The following is a 16,874-nucleotide window of genomic DNA, read 5'->3' as shown; positions in this document are numbered from 1 at the left end:
TTTCCCTACTTAATTACATTCTATTATCAACAACTAAATGTGCCCAAGTGTGTAGCATGACCTGTTGGAATACAAATGTACATGCAAGGAGAAAACTAAAATAAAGGTAAGCATGGTAGTTTACCTCTCCTCCTCTCCTTCGTTTTGTTGTTGCAGCATTGTCAGTTCCGTATCTTGCCAGCTCAACAATGGGCCTTCGTTTTGCACTACGCTCCCTTTCTGGCATTCTCTTCTCAAATCTGCTTGATCTTGAGTCTTCCATATATTCATCACTTATCTCGGGCCTTTTCTTATTTTTCTTCTTCTTCGCTTTTTGGCGCTCTTCTTCTTCCCTCTCTCTTCTCATGGCTGCTTCAAATCTTCTGATCTCCGCTAGTCTTTCTTGTTCCTCTAGCATCCTCATTTCCTCCTCACGAAATCGTCTTGCTCTCTCTTCTCTCAGTCTCTCTTCATTTCTGCGTTTCTCTTGCTCCTCCAACCATTTCCTGTTGTCTTTAGCTTTCTTTTTGAATAGCTGAGCCGGATGAATGTTCTCCGGCTTTCTGTGCATTTCAAAACTCGACAATTCTACAATTCTCTTAGTCTTCCTATGCTCAATACCTGTGCCTCCGTGCTGACTGAACTGATCTAGATCAATAACTTCTTTTGGCCGTTTAATTATGATTTTCTTATGAGATTGTTCTCTCTCTCGTTCTTTTGGTGGCCGTTTTGATATTTTATGAGATTCAACCCGGTCCCGCTCTGTATTTGCAGGTGGTCTTATAAAAATAGTTGGTTTCTGCAATTCACCTTGGCCTTTGTCTGTGTCCGTTGGGGGCCGAATCACAATAGGGGGTTTATGAGATCCAACATGCACGTCTTCAGTTTTTTGTTTATTAGAAATTATTATTTTGTTAACTTTAACTGTGGACTTCCCAGTTTCAGCATCGGACGTGATGGGTTGATCGGTAATCTGTGTCAGTCCAAGGGTAAACTTCTCAGGAACATTATCAGTTGAGCTACATTTGAACTTCAAGGGAACGACCTTTGTGCTAGGACTTGAGTTTTCTCCCTCAGAAGCTTCAACCAGTGCTATTTTGGTTGCGCTTTTAGGTATGAGCTTCTTTGTCACAGTTTTTATCGGGGATGGACCAGATGCATTCAGTGTAGTGGATTTTCCGGGCACTTTCTCCAGATCTGGAGTTTCAACATGTGTGTCGAGCTCTCCATATTTAGGACAGTTCTTGTTTGTCCTCATGTGTCCAAGCTGATAGGTTGAAAGCCGAACAATTGTAAGCAATCACATTAACCAAAGAATCACCCAGAAAAATAAATAAAAAACTATTTCAGCTTCATTTGGGAGGGAGGGGTTGGATGGGGATGATGAAGAAGAAGAAAGTTTAACTTACCTGACCACATGCCCCGCAGACAAAATTATCTCTAGCTGACTTTTTTTCCTTGAACGTCTGGTGAGGGAAGATAAATTAAGGAGAATTTAAAGAGCAAAAATAAAAATAGAAACAGATCTCACATATCCAAACAAAATGAGACAAAATGAGACCACCTCATGCATGCAGTTCTGTAGAATAAACAAAGAAAAACATGAAAAATATGCCTAAAGAAAAGTAGACAAACCTAGGCAAGTTCTTCCAAACTAACTGATAATAAGAATACCAAGCAACTTTTGATTTGTTTTCTTTATGGATGAAGAAACAGAAGTACAATAAAGAGGACGAGCATGCCGTCAAGTAAAACAAAAACAAACAACTAAAGGAAAGCACTCTTAACAGAACAAAATTGTAAAATGGGTAGTTCCCTCAAACTACTCTTCCAGAAAGATAACAAAAACCCAATTCTGTCACAAGAAGAAGCTTCATCTTCCTCACTAAGTTAAAAAATCCTTCTACTCCTTACTCAAAAAGGGTATAAGGAAAAAAATCCTCCTTCCCTTTCTACCAACCAATTAAATGAAAACAGAAAAATGCATTAGTTTTTGCTCAAACGCTATGACCACTCACAGGATTGTTAAAAGAAAAAATCCATGCATTGACCAAACCAAATCAAAAGCTTATAATTTAACTGAAAAAAATCATCAATTCCAGAGTAAGCCTTAGCCCTATCCACCATCACTCCCATAAGATATACCATGAGTGAAAAGACAAAAGGAAAGAAACGAGCACATGTATGAAATAATAAGCAAAAAAAAAAGAAGAAGGGAAAGATGAAGAAAGAAAGATCAACGGATAAGAAATAATATTTTGAGCATAAATTAAATAAGAGGGAAATAGCACTTGCCTTGACTCCATCTACTGCAATCTTGATTTTCTTATTCGTAAGACTCATATCTACAATATCATCATTCTTTTTCTTTGCCTTCATTTTTCCAGGTTTGTTCTTTTTAAGAAGATTTTCTACCTGCAACCACAACATCAAGGCCATCTTCAGTTCAATTTTTTTTTTTTTTTTTTTTTTTTTTTTTTAAGGTTGTAAAAGAATTATCAACATGATTAGACTCAAATTCAACTGGAAAAAAAAAAAAAAAAAAAAAAAAGTCAAAGAGAAGATAGAAAATTTCATTGCTTGACACAAAGCTTCTAGTAACTCATTCCCACCACTTTTGTCTCTACAGCAGTATTGTCTATTGAAGCATAGGATCCAGCAGGTTGGTTTGCAATAGTGATTTGCTTGACACGGTCTGCGCTCTGAAAACCCAAATTTGATCGAGAGCCTGGAGTCAATCCTGCTCCCTCTCCCATACTTCTTTCCTTCTTCTTCTTCTTCCTCTCAGTTTCATCATCTGTGAAAAAGCTACTATGGTCAGCATGCAGAAAGGCAGAAGGTTCTTTCCACAAATGAACTTTACCTGGCACGTCAGATGTGTCACAGGATCCAGTAACTATTAGTCTTTCCATTTGACTCCAAATTTTTTTCCCTGATTCGAACTTTTAACTTACAACATTAAGGCATCCCAATTTAAATAAAAGTATGATCCTTATCTTCTTTTTTCTTCTTCTATTTTCCTTCTTTTTTTTATATGTATAAAAACACATTATTCTTCTCCAAAAAGGGCAAATGTCTAATAAGAACCACTCAGTGACTATAGGGAAGAACTGCCATATTTTTTTTTCCCTGTTACCAGTAAAAGATTATCCTTACCGTCCATAAGCAACCTGCATAATTCCGCAGCTTCAGCTGCTTCATCTTCAATTTCTTCTTCCGCCTGAGCTAATGATGGGCGCCTTCTCATTTTAAGGCCCTTAACGCCATCTGCTTTATCATACTTGGAATCATGATTACCCTCCACCTCTTCTTCACATTCTTCTGCATCAAGCAGATTTTCCAAATCTCCAGCAAACGAGTCCAGATCACTATTGTTTTCTTCAGAGTCACTCTCGTTTTCATCACCTTCAAAGGCTGAAAGACTCTGAACTTGGCGATCCCAAATCTCCTGACACTTTTCTCTAGTCTGCTGCTGCAACTGAAGAAAGGACATTCGCTGCCCACGTGCATACTTACTAATTGTAGTTGGATCAACTTTGACCCCTGATTCAGCCTGTTCACTTGAAAGCTTGCGTATCATGGCAATCCTATGCCACCTCGTCTGTTTTGCGATCACTTCATCGGGAACATCGAACTTGAGAAGAACCTGCAAATTGGGACACAAAAAAGTGAACACAATATAATACGATAAACAAAATTAATTACGAAGTTGGTAAAATATACTCGTATCGTAACACAAACACTCAGAGCTTGTTTGGAAGGAGGTAGAGAGGCAAGGGGATTAGTGGATGAAATTTGGGATCCATGGTTGTTTGGAAGGAGAGTAAAGAGGAGGGAATGGATGGGTTAGGGATTTCAAATCCTTCAAATAATGCAAACTTTAATCTCTCCCAATAGAGAGGGATGAGTGGAAGGAATCCATACCAAAACAAATAAGAGAAAGGTTCTCTCCATTTTCCTTCACCTATCCTTTTCTTTCCTTCCTATTTTCTTTCTCTCTTTACCAAAGACAACCTAAGAGTACGACTAATCAAGTATGGGCTTGAAACTAAGAGAATAGAATTCCTTTTTTTTTAATAAGAAACTGGAAATCATTGTTGTTCCTATGGGCCCTGTAGAAAGACCATCTTATGGCTTCAGGTTGCGTCCAGATCCAAAGATCAAGGAAGATCTGGGCATGGGAAATCTTCAACAATGAAGCTAAAAATGTGTATGTACGATATATGACCTTTGTTTGTTTTATAAAGATGTTGATAGAGAATGCTATATTTCCATGTAAATAGGGACCAACGGTAGAAAATTGTACGACTATTATGCTCATGGACCAGTCAAATAAAACTACAATGTCATTGAAAAAGTAACAAACCTCCCGCGCAGCTTCCATGCTCAATCTACGTAGATCAGCATCTGTTCCAGTAACAGTGGAACCTCCTCGACCAGCAACCGCTTTTTTCTTCACCACAGCACTTGACACTGATGCTTTTGGAGTAGCGCGGGCATAGCTAAAACCTAGACCCCGACCAGAAGGATCACCAACACCAGTAATTTCCAAACGCTCAATATTTTCTTTTCCCTGCTAATAAAGGAACAATAAATACAGGGGAAAAAGTAAATAAAAGAAAAAGAAAATTCCCGATGGTTGACAGAAGTGTCACCCCTCCAGCCATTACCGTTCAAAATGATGTGAATCTTAAATAGAGTAAAACTGAGTGACATCTATTATTGGCCCACTAAGAAGGAAAACCATGTAAACAAGTAAGTATTGATTTGAAGGCGGAAAAAATATTGATATTAGCAACTAGATATCTTACCTGTGTAGAGGCAACAAAATTGCTACTCAAATTCCAAGGAGTAATTTGCAGTTCCCTTTCAATATGCGATGCAGCAGCTAGAGCTATGGCTTCATCAGGCAGACGACTCATTGCCGATGATATAGAAGAGGGCTGAGTTTCAGTGATTCCTAAATGTTTAAGCCTATATAGACCAGCTTGCATGCTTTCATAGGCGCAAACCTAAACATCCAAGGGAAACGAAATGAACACAAGGACAAGAATTATATTGAGATTCTCGTAAACGGTTTAAACAAATGTTGAAAGTCTTCCATCTCACAAGATAACACTGAATACAAAGCTTTAGCTAAATAAATTGAGAAGCCAGAGGACTTATGGTATGACTCACCTCCTCTGGTTTAACCATATTTCTCAGTTCATCCTCCGAGAAAATGCGAAAATTGCGTTTCTTAACCCAAATCCATTGTCCCTTTGACCCTCTCTAAAATGTGGGACATTTAAAACATTCAGGTAGGTTAATAATACAACTGAAAAACAATCAGATTGGGATAAAGCATGTAATACTAAGCAACAAGTGATATACTGTATCAGAAAAATGTGCCGAACTTCTGTTAGATGCATTTATATAATAGCAAATGTCAAATTAACCTAACGCAATTATTACCTGCAAATATGCAAGTTCCTTGAGCTTCTTTCGAAAGAAAACCTCTGAAAGATAAGGAAATTGTGATGGCAATTCATCAGCGCGGATGCAAGGAAGCAAACCGCGTTTTTCAGCAGCTCGGAACTCACGGCACATGTGGACTAACAGCCTGTTAATCATATAATTTTGAAGATTCTTAGTTCCAGGAGACATTACCTCCATGAGAGGCTCCTGCAAAGCAACCAAGGTAAAATGTTAAATTCAACAGGATAAATCTTCATAATATACATGGTCTCCGTAAACTATGAGTTGACTGGAAGTACGCAGTTTAAGTATTGCTACCAAAACTTAAAAAATAAAAACATAAAAAAAAGAGAGTCAATTTAAGCTTTATAAGGCTCAAAAATAGACCTGCAAGTCTCATAAAGTGGTACCCACGCTCAACACAGGTCATGAGATTGTGAAGAACGTGATAAAATCAAATCCAGCAAGGAAAAACTTTTCAAGGAAACAAAAGAAATGCCGTGACCTTGCAACTCAAAACCCCAAATCTCATACATATAAACAGATATATGAACAATCATCAATAAATATTGCACAACAAACCTGTTGTCCCACAACATTAACCCTGTCAATGCGTCTTAGGGAAAGCTTTCCCTTTGCAGAACGAACTAACAGATAATCAGTCGAGGGCACCTTATGGGAAAATATAGGTGCTCTATACATATTTGTTTCAAGAGATGACTGACTGCAACCAGGTTTTATATCTCCAAGAAAAGGTGATTTATCAGCAGGGTTTAGTGCAATGATATGTCCCAAGCTGCTGTTCGTGCTGCGCAACAAAGATGCAGTTTGATCATCTGGAGCTGATTTCTGATAATAAGTGCAGAGTCTGGCACCCATCCCAATGTTACTCAAAAGTAAAGGCCTTTCCTCGCAATACCTGAGAAGTTGACAATTATGGTTAATCTCCATAACATACACTTGAAAGAAGTTAACGACAAAACAATTTGAAATTGAGAACCAAGTAAGAACTTTATGGAGGATGCAGACGCAATATACTCATTTCCCCTCGACAAAAGATGTACTTAAAAGTAAAAATTTTGCAAGTCTTCTTGAAAAATGATCTACTATCCATGTAACACGAAACAGTTTGTGCAGCACAAGCTTGTCCAAAATAGTTGCTTAACAGGAACTTCAAAGAAAAATTTGTATACATTGACACGCATTGGAACTGTTTTAAGAATATTACTTTGATAAAGTTAGACGATACACATCACTCTCAAAGAGTATCAAATCTACCAAACCTAAGAAGCATCTATAATTTCTGGGCCCGCCTCTTCAGATCAACTGAGAAGCAAGACGACATGGGGCAATACATGCTTCATAGAAAAGCATTATGTTTAGATTCTAGTGCTTATGTGAAGCACTGTATCATTCCCCTTAAAATGACTCCGGGAAGCAAATTCATTGAACATGCTTTGGACTTGACGTGTGCAGAGTCTGGGTAATATGGTTCAAAATGGAAAAATCTTGTGATGCGTTTCCGCACGTTTAATCCTATTTGTTTACTTCTTCCAAATAGAAAGAAAGTTCCCCAACCAATTCTTTTATATTCGGTTTCTGCTTCTGCATCGGTTATTCCTTTTCTAATAAAGGAGTCAAGAAATGGTAAAAAGGCCCCTTTGGGCCTTTAGGTGACATAAGAAAATTGAAGTAATTTCAGGTTGATAGAGAGGGATTCTTTCTTTCTTTTTTTTTTTTTTTTTTTTTTTTTTTTTTTTTTTTTTTTTTTTTTTGCCAATGAAAAGAAAAGCATTTTGCATTCCTTTTTTTTTTAACAGTACTGAAAGAGAAGCAGACCAAGTATTTGGAAGCAATTTGTAGGGCTTTTTTTACTTTCTTTCTTTTTTCCTTATTCTTGGAGGAGAAATGAATAATTTAGTATGAGGCTTTTTGCTAGTAAAATTGTTGCATTGAACATTATGCATATGCACATATAATTTCTGCCACATTACTTACTCCATTAGAAAGACATGGCCATCTTTCACGGAAAGATCAGATTTCTTCTTGAATGCTCCCGGGGGCCTGAAAGACTTGTTCTCACTTGGAAGCTTCTGTGCCCTTGGCAGCAAATGTATTTTTGTACGAACAAGATGAATCAAAGAGTTTGGTTGAACATTTTGGGCAGCAAGAGATTTATCATCTTCAAGCTCTTTCCGTAAATAAAACATCGTCACCATCTCGGATGACTTGAAATCTACAACCATAAGAGTTCAAGTTATATTTCTGCTAATAATATTCCAGAAAATCTCAACACACCACTTGCAACCATAAGAGTTCCAGTTAAATACTCCAGACTAATAATAAATTTTTGTCAAGAACATGATCCACATGTAATTTATCAGAAAATCTCAACAGATCCTAACAGATGCAGGGGATAAGCAGATTCAAAAAGGAGTAACAAGTTAACAACCTAGCTTTTTTGAAGCTTTTGCCTTAACAGAAGAGATAGTTTCCTCAGCATCCACATGGAGTTTACTTCCCTTTCCACCCAAGCTCTTTATAATAATTTTCATTGGTCCTTGAGTAGGGAGCTTTCCTTGTTCCTTTACAGCCACTTCATTGTCATGGGGATACCACAAACCTTTAGGACGATGAAAATTAGCTATATCCTTACTGCAAAGCAGAATGTAAGACTTCTATTCAGCAGAAATTGACATTACTCAAAAGGAAAATAACAGAAATAAAGACCTTGAAAGAAATTAAAATGCAGCAAATATTGTTAAAATATAAACTATTATTGGCCCACCTCCTTACAGCTTAAGCTTTCAGGATGGATTGGTAAACTAACATGGTATTAGAGTGGAAGGTTCTTAGTTCAAACCCCCCTAATTGCACTCTTTATCCTTAATTAAAATTGTTATGACATATTAGGTCTTTAATATATTTCGGGCTTATTATCAAATATTCACGTGTTGGGCTTCTCAATTAATTTACTTACACGACTGCGTGAGTGGGAGTTTTAAAATATAAAACTATTGTTGGAGTGTTAAAATATAAAACTATTATTGGCCCACCTCCTAACAACTTAAGTTTTAAAGATGGATTGGTAAACTAACAGATATAATTTACTAGTGGTTAAAATGGCCTAGAAAGAAACTAAAACTTTTGTCATGCAGTGCAATTATGCTTTTGTTTATTGTTGTTTCAGCATAAGAACCAAACAAACATCACTACAACAACAACAACAAGCCTTAGTCCCATCTTAAGCCAAACATGCATCACTAAGATGAATAAATTTCATTATTAAAAAAAGTTGTTTTATGTATAAATGATTAAATAGTAGTAAATTGCTATGAATATTCAGTAAACATTAATGTTAATCAAGAACTAAATCTTTTACTAGAAAGAAGAACCAACTCTTTTACTGAACCAAATCACTAAGCATTTTAGAATTTTGAGAAAATCAAGAATGTATTTTCAATTCACCACCAAAAGAATGCAGCAATAAAAGAATGACATGCATCATGAATATCAGTCTTACTTGCTCAACTTTAGTTTCATCGTCTGCAGCGTAAGTGCAGGTTGTGAGTGATAAATTTTGATGCCCTGAGCTGTGCGCTTTTTTGAGTTTGATTTCATTTGCTGAGATGTTTTCCTATTTGAATAATGTTTATCATTAGAAACATAGCGCCAGCCAGATTGTCCTCCATGACCTGGCAATTCAAGAGAATCCCCGTAGCTTGACTTTACAGAGCGAGTTATAACCATAGCACCTGCATGAAGCCTTAGATTTTTGTCATCCTTGTCATCCAAAATTTCAAAAAGCATCTGCTCATCCTGAAGATCAAAGATAAGCTTTGGCTTCCGAACATGTGTATCTTGCTCCCATATTATTGCATCCAACCAAGATCCTTCTAGCATATCTCTGTTTTGTGATATAAGTTTGTTAAAGTTCCTTACAGCATTGGTTTGGTGAAGCTGCTTCTCATTAACTTTATCCGTTCTACCATCATCCTGATTAAAGTTATCCACTTCCAATCTGGATTCTAGCCTTAAAAGTTGAGGGTGGTATCTCCCTTCAGAAAATGTAAGGCTTGAAGGTCTTGATGAAGTTTCTGAACCAAAGTCCTCCAATATAACAGGGGAACCATGAAAAAAAGTCTCTTGAGGTTTATCATCAGCTTCCGGTAGCGGCTCTAACAGAAGTTTCTGCATTCCAGACTCAGGTTCTGTGTCACTATCAACCGAAGCTTCCAAATCAGGTCCAGCAATTTTACAGTTCTCAACAGAGTTTTCAGCCACAGGTGAATTATCCCAGACAATCCCAACTTCCCAGTCTAGTTGATCAAGAGGATACAATGTAGGACCTAATGGTGACTTCCTTCCAACAGAAATTTCTGCAAGTAAATCTTTTTTCATGGGCTCAGCACGAAAGCAAGAGTCCTTTCTCAGCCCATCATGTGAACCCGCTGCAGGAGTCCCTTGAAAAGCACCAGATTTTTCAGATTCTGACTCATCGTCATCAAAGATAGAGACGTCATTCTCATGCTTATAAAAATCTTCCTGTTTCAATGATATAAAACCTTGGCTTGAACCTTTCAGAAACTCCTCTTCGTCCTCTTCAACCATAATAGAAACATCTGTAGATTTATACCTATCTGGAATGATGAATAAGAAAGAACATCAAATTACAACCAAAACAGGGCAAAGCTACAATGAGCGCAAGACTTTTCAGTTATAAGTTTCAATGCCTACAAACAGGAAGATAACCAAACTGGTATCGAAATTTTACAAAAGAAAAGTAAAACATATTGTGAGAATGCACAAGCATCCAAATTTAGCCCTATCATAGCCATTAATAACAATAGAAGTAAAAATTAATGTTTGTAGACGTTAGTCAAGGAAAATTCTTCCATATGCGACATACCTCGAAGAAAAGAATACTTATGATCTCTCTTCTCTCTCTTTTTTAGGGGCTTGTGAATTGCAAAGATTTCAGAGAACCGTAAAATGACCTTTTCATCTTCTATACATAAAACTGGCAATCGCGAGGAGCCTTTGTCTGATAGCTCATCCTGTTTGCTCATGAATAAGAACATAAAGCAATCATCAACTAGTAGTTGACTTGGAGAAACTTGATACAAGTATTTGTACCACATAATTTATTGGTTGGTATTTAGAAAGAGCACGCATGCATTTTCTGCCAGATGAAACCCACTTAGAAATCTTTTTTTTTCTTATTAAAGTAAAAAAGAAAACAGGCGCCAGACGACAAAGGCCCTCTCAAAAGACCCAAAAATATGATATCAACCTAGAATTCAATAGGAATAGTTACAAGCAAGTTGTTTGTAATTATAAACAAGTTTCTTATACATTTTACAAGAAATTTTCTTATATAAACTAAGTAAACAAATTTACAAACAAGTTGTTTTAGGGCCCGTTTGTTTCATATACTTAAACTCAAATTATTGATTTTGCTATAATGTTTTCCTCTCACAAAAAATTTGAATTTCAAACGCCAAAATCAAGAATCATGGTTTGAATATACCTTCCAATCGGGCCTTTAACTCTTATCCTTTTTACATAGCATCCAAAGGAATCAAAACTGAAGTAATATGCATGTGCTAAAGCAATGCTTCTAAATACTCATGACATATCAAATATTTACCCTGAAATACACTTCCACCCTTTCTACGCATAATTGATGAAACGTATTCCCTGTGACGTATACACATGATAAATACCACTCGGAACGCCATGCTTGTGAAATAAGCTATTATTAGATTAAAAAATAAAATAGTAACCTGAAACTCTTCTTCTTCAGAGACCAAAGTTTCAGCATCTTGCGATACGGTCTGATGATCATCCTCAAAAGTTTTCTCGATAGTAAAATCCACCTCAGGAGACTTACTCTGCTCACCTGACAGTGGCATGCTAATATAAGTCCAATGTCAAAAGACAAAGCTAAGATAGGAAGAACAGAAAAATAGTAAGAATATTATTAACTATGTGGTTAAAACTACTACACCAAACTACCAAAACCCGGGTTGGCTTGGTTTAATACATATATACATAGGCATGCATTTGTTTGTGTAACATAAATTTCTTATCTTCAACTTTTTCACAAAGTTGGAAACATCTTTTCTTCAGTCATTTTTTCTCTTATCTTGCAGCTTGTCTTGTTTTTTGTTTAGTCTTGTTGCCTGAGGACATCTTATCCCCTTTTGTTTGTTTTTTATTATCTTCATCAATGAAAGGAAGCTTTCTAATTTCTTTTTTTTTTTTTTTTTTAAAGCATAGCATGTAGCAGTTATCTAGTTACCAATCATGCTTCTATTTTAGAAGTTTTAGGAACCAAAGCAAAAATCTAATAACTATTTTCAGGTTTTAGAAAAAGCTTTAGACTAGAGCTGATGTATGAAAGAAAATCAGCTATACAAAGCAAAAGAGAAACAGCCAGAAGTGATATATACATATAGAATAAGGAAAAAACCGGTGAAAGTTAGGGATAAGAAATTCTATTAAACTAAGACTATACCTGAAACAATAATAGTTTGAGCATCAACAGTGTTTTCAACCACCTCGTTTTCCTGTTCAGTTTCCTCATCATAATTTTCATCATCGAATACAGAAGCTGTAGGCTTCAAAGCAGCCAATGAAAGTTCAGTGGAAAAAAATTCCTTTTTGGGGAGTAGATAGTCCTCCTCACTGGCAGCTTGAATCTCTGGTCCTTCATACTGCTCATCAATATCTTCATAATCAACCGCATCTTCAGCTTTCTCGTCATAGTCTGGCATAAGAGCAACAAAATGAAATCTATCCAGGAAAGCTGAGAAACAACGAGCAACTATAACCATGCACGGCAGAAGACTGAGTGACATCTTCAAGTGTTTGGAAAACCGATTATGTAACATCAAGCCTCACACTCCTCAAACAAAAAGCAAACCGGAAAATATATTGAAAAAAGGAAGGAAGGAAAGGAAGTCGGACATCTTAACACCTTCTGCAGTTAATGCAAGAGCCACAGGACTGTGGACTGTGCTCTGTTGAAATTTACAAATTTTTTGTTCAATATTCTAATAAGATTAATCTTTTATGACAAATAGTAATCCTTATTTTTAAGTTTCTTTTAACTGAAAAGTAACAAACATCAGCATATTAATAGCCTCCGACAAGAAAGATAGATTAAATAAACTAAAGGAAAAGATGGAGTACGTCTGTAAGGTCTGTAAGATATTCCTCAACAGTATATTATCAGAGTCTCATCTTCTTTCTTTGGTATTTCACAATGTGTTATTTCTACACTTTGAGATTTTAAATTTTTCTCCCTGAAATTCATGACAAGAAGACAACAAAATTAAGTTTGCTACATAGCGAATACTAGATATATTTAAACATTACAAGCGAAGGACAGTGCATGCAATTGCATGTACAATAACTAATCCCAAATTAGTATACACTTTTTTGCTAAATTAGTGCAACCATTAGTTATCATTTTCTAACCCATTATGCTTAACTTGGTAGATATTTTGTTCTGCTTACCAAATCATATTCATATCAAAAAACCAATTTATGAACATTTGTCAACACCAAATGAATATCATTTATCTTCAAAGAGAGCAATCAATGAAATGCGAAAACATATGAAGAACAATAGAAATTCAATGTTGTAATTTCACGCAAACAACAATACCTTGTTCAACAACATCAGCAGATATTTGTGGTGATTTTATTGACAACTGCAATCACACAAACCCATAGTATTAGAGGAGAGGAAAAAACAAACAAAAAGAAGAAAAAAAAAACAGAAACAAAGACAAAGACAAAAACAAAAACAAAAGCAAGAGAAGTTACACTATGAGTCCCTCAAGTATTGCATACAAAAAGTTGAGACCATTGTCCAATTGTGACCAAAATCATGGGAATAAACTTCAAACAGATCTAGAAAGGGAAACAGATATTGAGAGTTCCATACATCTATATCTGTAAGAGATGAACCCAGCTTGTCAGCCAGAGCAGAAAGATGCTCCTTTGCATCCTGAAAAGCATAGCCGTATACCAATATTTTAGCATCAAGGTCAGAAACCTATCAACAAAACCATGTGCACAGTGTGTAATGCTGAAATTTAGCACAATCAAGCCCACAACAAGTATAAAAGCTGCATGCATAAAGACTATATCCAAGGAGGAACAAAAGATGTGCTTAAGCAATAGACAACAAAAGGAAAATGATAAGCGATAGACAACAGAAGGAAAATGTACGAGGCTTTTCCTCTAAAGGCCTGCTATCAAACAAAGGCTTGATATAGTACGCATAAACACTGAGAGGGTAATCACAATAACCTGAATTTCAAGGTCTTTAGTCTCATGCTCGGGCCCTCTAAGCATGTTCACAAGATTTCTCTTTTAGGAAAAGAGAATAGAATAGTGCTTAATAACGCTTTAAGAAATTGCTCTTGAGATAGAGATTATTTGACATGAGAATGACAATCAAATTTTTTCAGGGGTTGCAACTAGTACCATGAAGAGTACCATGAACAGCACCCAACAAAGAAAGTGACTAACTTTTCAAAATTACTCTTAAAAGTTGTTGATATTACTGTTTCAAGGTTTAGCTTCCTCTGTAAAAATAAATAATCAGAAATTAATTTAAGGAAGAGAGAGAGAGAGAGAGAGAGAGAGAGAGAGAAACTTTTTATTTTTATTTTTTATACACACTTAGATTTCCTTTGGATAACAATATAACAATATCTAAGGTCAATTTCAGATCTCTCTAAGAAGGTGGGATATTAAACATTTATCATTTCATCAATTGGTTCAATCACTGACCTAATAACCTTAGTTACAGCACTCTGTTTTTCTCTGAGTAGTTACCATTAACGCAGTCATTCAACAATACAAAAGATCGTGAAAGAAAAGAAAAGGAATCTGCAACACATAAAAGTAAGTTCTTTCTCATTGTCTGTTTCTTTATACAATTACCTAAACAGATGAATGTAATATTAAGGGGATGATAAAGGTTACCTCATCAAGGTAATCAACATCAAGATCACCAGAGTTATCAACATTTCCAAACATAAATCCCAAAAGTCGATTACTCCCACCACCCTCATCGTAGTCTTCCTCGTCATCTGCCAGTTTGAAAAAGTTAAAACAACTAATGTGTTATGACATACTGACGATTCTGATGGATAAGATAAAGTACAAAATCCAAAGTCACAACTACACTACTATATCAGTTCATAATTTTGCAGACTATAAAGTTTAAAAAGTACATAAAACTTGATCATAGGCTTGATTCATTTGGAAGAAAAAATGAAATATAAAAAAAGATTTTTTTTAGAAAAAAAAAAAAAAAGAAAACCTAAGAGACAATTAGAAAAAAGATAATTGGACTGTTCATTCAAAATTTTGTCAAAAAAAAAAAAAAGAAGACCTAAGAGACAATTAGAAAAAAGATAATTGGACTGTTCATTCAAAATTTTGGCTTTATTTCATGCCCCAAAAAAATTTCTGGCTCCGCTACCAGAAACAAATATAAGACTAAAATTTTGAAACCAATATCATACTACTTACAGACTAGAAAGTGAAAGAACTCATAATGAGGTTTCCCAAAATTGTAAGCATAGAAAGGAAAGACCATGAACAGCTATTCATTTTGGTGGGTTTTAAAGGGGTTTTTCGATTGCCATTCGCCCTTTGCAGCTCTAACTGATTTGGATTTTCCGCATATAAATACACACACACACACATATATCTATACATATGTAACTAAGCCAGACAACAGAAGTTGAACTAACCTTCGTCCCTCCCATCTTGAGAACCGCTATCAGAACCATAACCCATTTTGTGAAAAGAGCTCTGCAAAACAATCATTAACAAGAATTTAAGTAATTTTCAACAAAAAGGTAAAATCAAGAGCTTAATCTGGACACACAGCCGGTGAGAATCGAAGTGGCAATGGAGGGTTTTTCAAGTCCGATAGTTGGAAATTCGGGTTTCGAATTACAGCTAAATTCGTAACCTAGAAGGATTTTTTTTTTACATCTTGATTTTTCTGATGAATTACAAGAATTTAACAATCATTAACAAGAATTTAAGTAATTTTCAACAAAAAGGTAAAATCAAGAGCTTAATCTGGACACATAGCCGGTGAGAATCGAAGTGGCAATGGAGGGTTTTTCAAGTTTTCCGATAATTGGAAATTCGGGTTTCGAACACCTAAATTCGTAACCTAGAAGGATTTTTTTTACATCTTGATTTTTCTGATGAACTTTAAAGGTTCTTTTTAATCTTAGACGCCAGTTTTGCGTTCTTAGAAGAAAGGAGGAGAGGGATGAAAATTTTTCCGAGAAAAGGGAGGAAAGAAGGTGGGAAAATTCATGGAAAAGCAAGAAATTCAAACCTGTGGACTACACACAACGCATAATAATTTGAAAATCGCAAAACAAAGCCCCCCTTTCGTAACTGGCTAAGTTGCTCAGAAAGAATCTCGGACAGAGCAATTAACTGAAGAAGGAAACAACGAAAAAGAGTATTTATAGGCAAAACGGGAAGAGAATAAATTCAAGCGAGATAGAAAGGGTTTATTACACGGAGACTCCATCTTTTTTACGTTTTCAGAATTTCACCGAACGACAAAAAGGGTTTTATTTTTGTTTTTCAGAAAAACTTTCACTAAATGCGTTTTTAATTTTTTACTTCAAAAAACGTAAAAAATGAGATTAAAAATGATAACAAACAGTCCCCCTGTGTTTCGCTAAAATATCAGACACGCCTCCTTCACCAAAATTAATAACATTAACACTCCTTGATTTCTCCTTGATTCTAATTCTGTTAAGTTTGGATGTAAAAAGACAAAAATACCCATTTAATATCAGTCATTAATTTAGGCCTCGTTCACTTTACTGATTCGAGTTTTCAGTTTTAAATTTCTACAGTAAAAAGTTCTCAGAAAATGTCACATCTAACTTTTTTTACTATAGTAAAAAACTCTCAGAAAATGTCACATATCAGTTCGAATTAAAAACTCAAATCTGTGAAGTGAACGAGGCCCTAATGGTGTCAAATCTCAGCCATCTAATTCATGCTTATTTGGACTTAAAAAAACCCTAATTTCTTTTCCCCACCAGCCTCCTTATCCACCAAATACGATTCCCACACCCTTGCCCACTAACCAGTCGTGTCCAGCTCTCCCCCTTCTCGGGGCTGCCGCGTCGTTCGCCTTGCCAGCTCCCCACGCCCAGCCCATCATAGATGATTTTTTTTTTTGTTGTTTTTTCCTAATTTATAAGAGATCTTGATTTGTTTTAGAATAATGTTTTTTTTTTAGAGAATATGATGTACCTGATTCTTTTAGAACAATAATTTTTTTTTTTTTTGGTCTTTGATCAGATTGATAGAATTTAGATAATGGAATAGTTTTTTTCTTTTTTTTATCATTGAAATACTTTTTT

At 35.6% G+C, this 16,874-nt stretch overlaps 1 protein-coding gene across 1 annotated transcript in view; it reads right to left on the bottom strand.

Moving 5' to 3' along the window:
* Positions 1 to 15,851, bottom strand: part of LOC21394656 (transcription initiation factor TFIID subunit 1) — a 17,748-nt gene extending 1,897 nt beyond the window's left edge. Inside the window, exons 1-21 of the mRNA XM_024164543.1 lie at positions 15,824 to 15,851; positions 15,219 to 15,279; positions 14,443 to 14,549; positions 13,394 to 13,456; positions 13,112 to 13,157; positions 11,957 to 12,208; positions 11,223 to 11,338; positions 10,346 to 10,493; positions 8,960 to 10,076; positions 7,889 to 8,091; positions 7,435 to 7,672; positions 6,019 to 6,355; positions 5,434 to 5,643; positions 5,158 to 5,250; positions 4,791 to 4,991; positions 4,346 to 4,552; positions 3,136 to 3,625; positions 2,592 to 2,776; positions 2,275 to 2,394; positions 1,389 to 1,445; positions 125 to 1,246 (exon numbers count right to left, since the gene is read on the bottom strand). Coding sequence (XP_024020311.1) covers positions 125 to 1,246; positions 1,389 to 1,445; positions 2,275 to 2,394; positions 2,592 to 2,776; positions 3,136 to 3,625; positions 4,346 to 4,552; positions 4,791 to 4,991; positions 5,158 to 5,250; positions 5,434 to 5,643; positions 6,019 to 6,355; positions 7,435 to 7,672; positions 7,889 to 8,091; positions 8,960 to 10,076; positions 10,346 to 10,493; positions 11,223 to 11,338; positions 11,957 to 12,208; positions 13,112 to 13,157; positions 13,394 to 13,456; positions 14,443 to 14,549; positions 15,219 to 15,264 — 5,358 coding nt within the window. The 5' untranslated portion in view covers positions 15,265 to 15,279; positions 15,824 to 15,851. The remainder of the gene's footprint in view (positions 1 to 124; positions 1,247 to 1,388; positions 1,446 to 2,274; positions 2,395 to 2,591; positions 2,777 to 3,135; positions 3,626 to 4,345; positions 4,553 to 4,790; positions 4,992 to 5,157; positions 5,251 to 5,433; positions 5,644 to 6,018; positions 6,356 to 7,434; positions 7,673 to 7,888; positions 8,092 to 8,959; positions 10,077 to 10,345; positions 10,494 to 11,222; positions 11,339 to 11,956; positions 12,209 to 13,111; positions 13,158 to 13,393; positions 13,457 to 14,442; positions 14,550 to 15,218; positions 15,280 to 15,823) is intronic.
* Positions 15,852 to 16,874: the final 1,023 nt, after the last annotated feature.

Source organism: Morus notabilis, unplaced genomic scaffold, assembly GCF_000414095.1.
Source record: "Morus notabilis unplaced genomic scaffold, ASM41409v2 Scaffold651, whole genome shotgun sequence".
Taxonomy (NCBI): Eukaryota; Viridiplantae; Streptophyta; class Magnoliopsida; order Rosales; family Moraceae; genus Morus; species Morus notabilis.
This window is presented reverse-complemented; position numbering and strand designations above follow the sequence as displayed.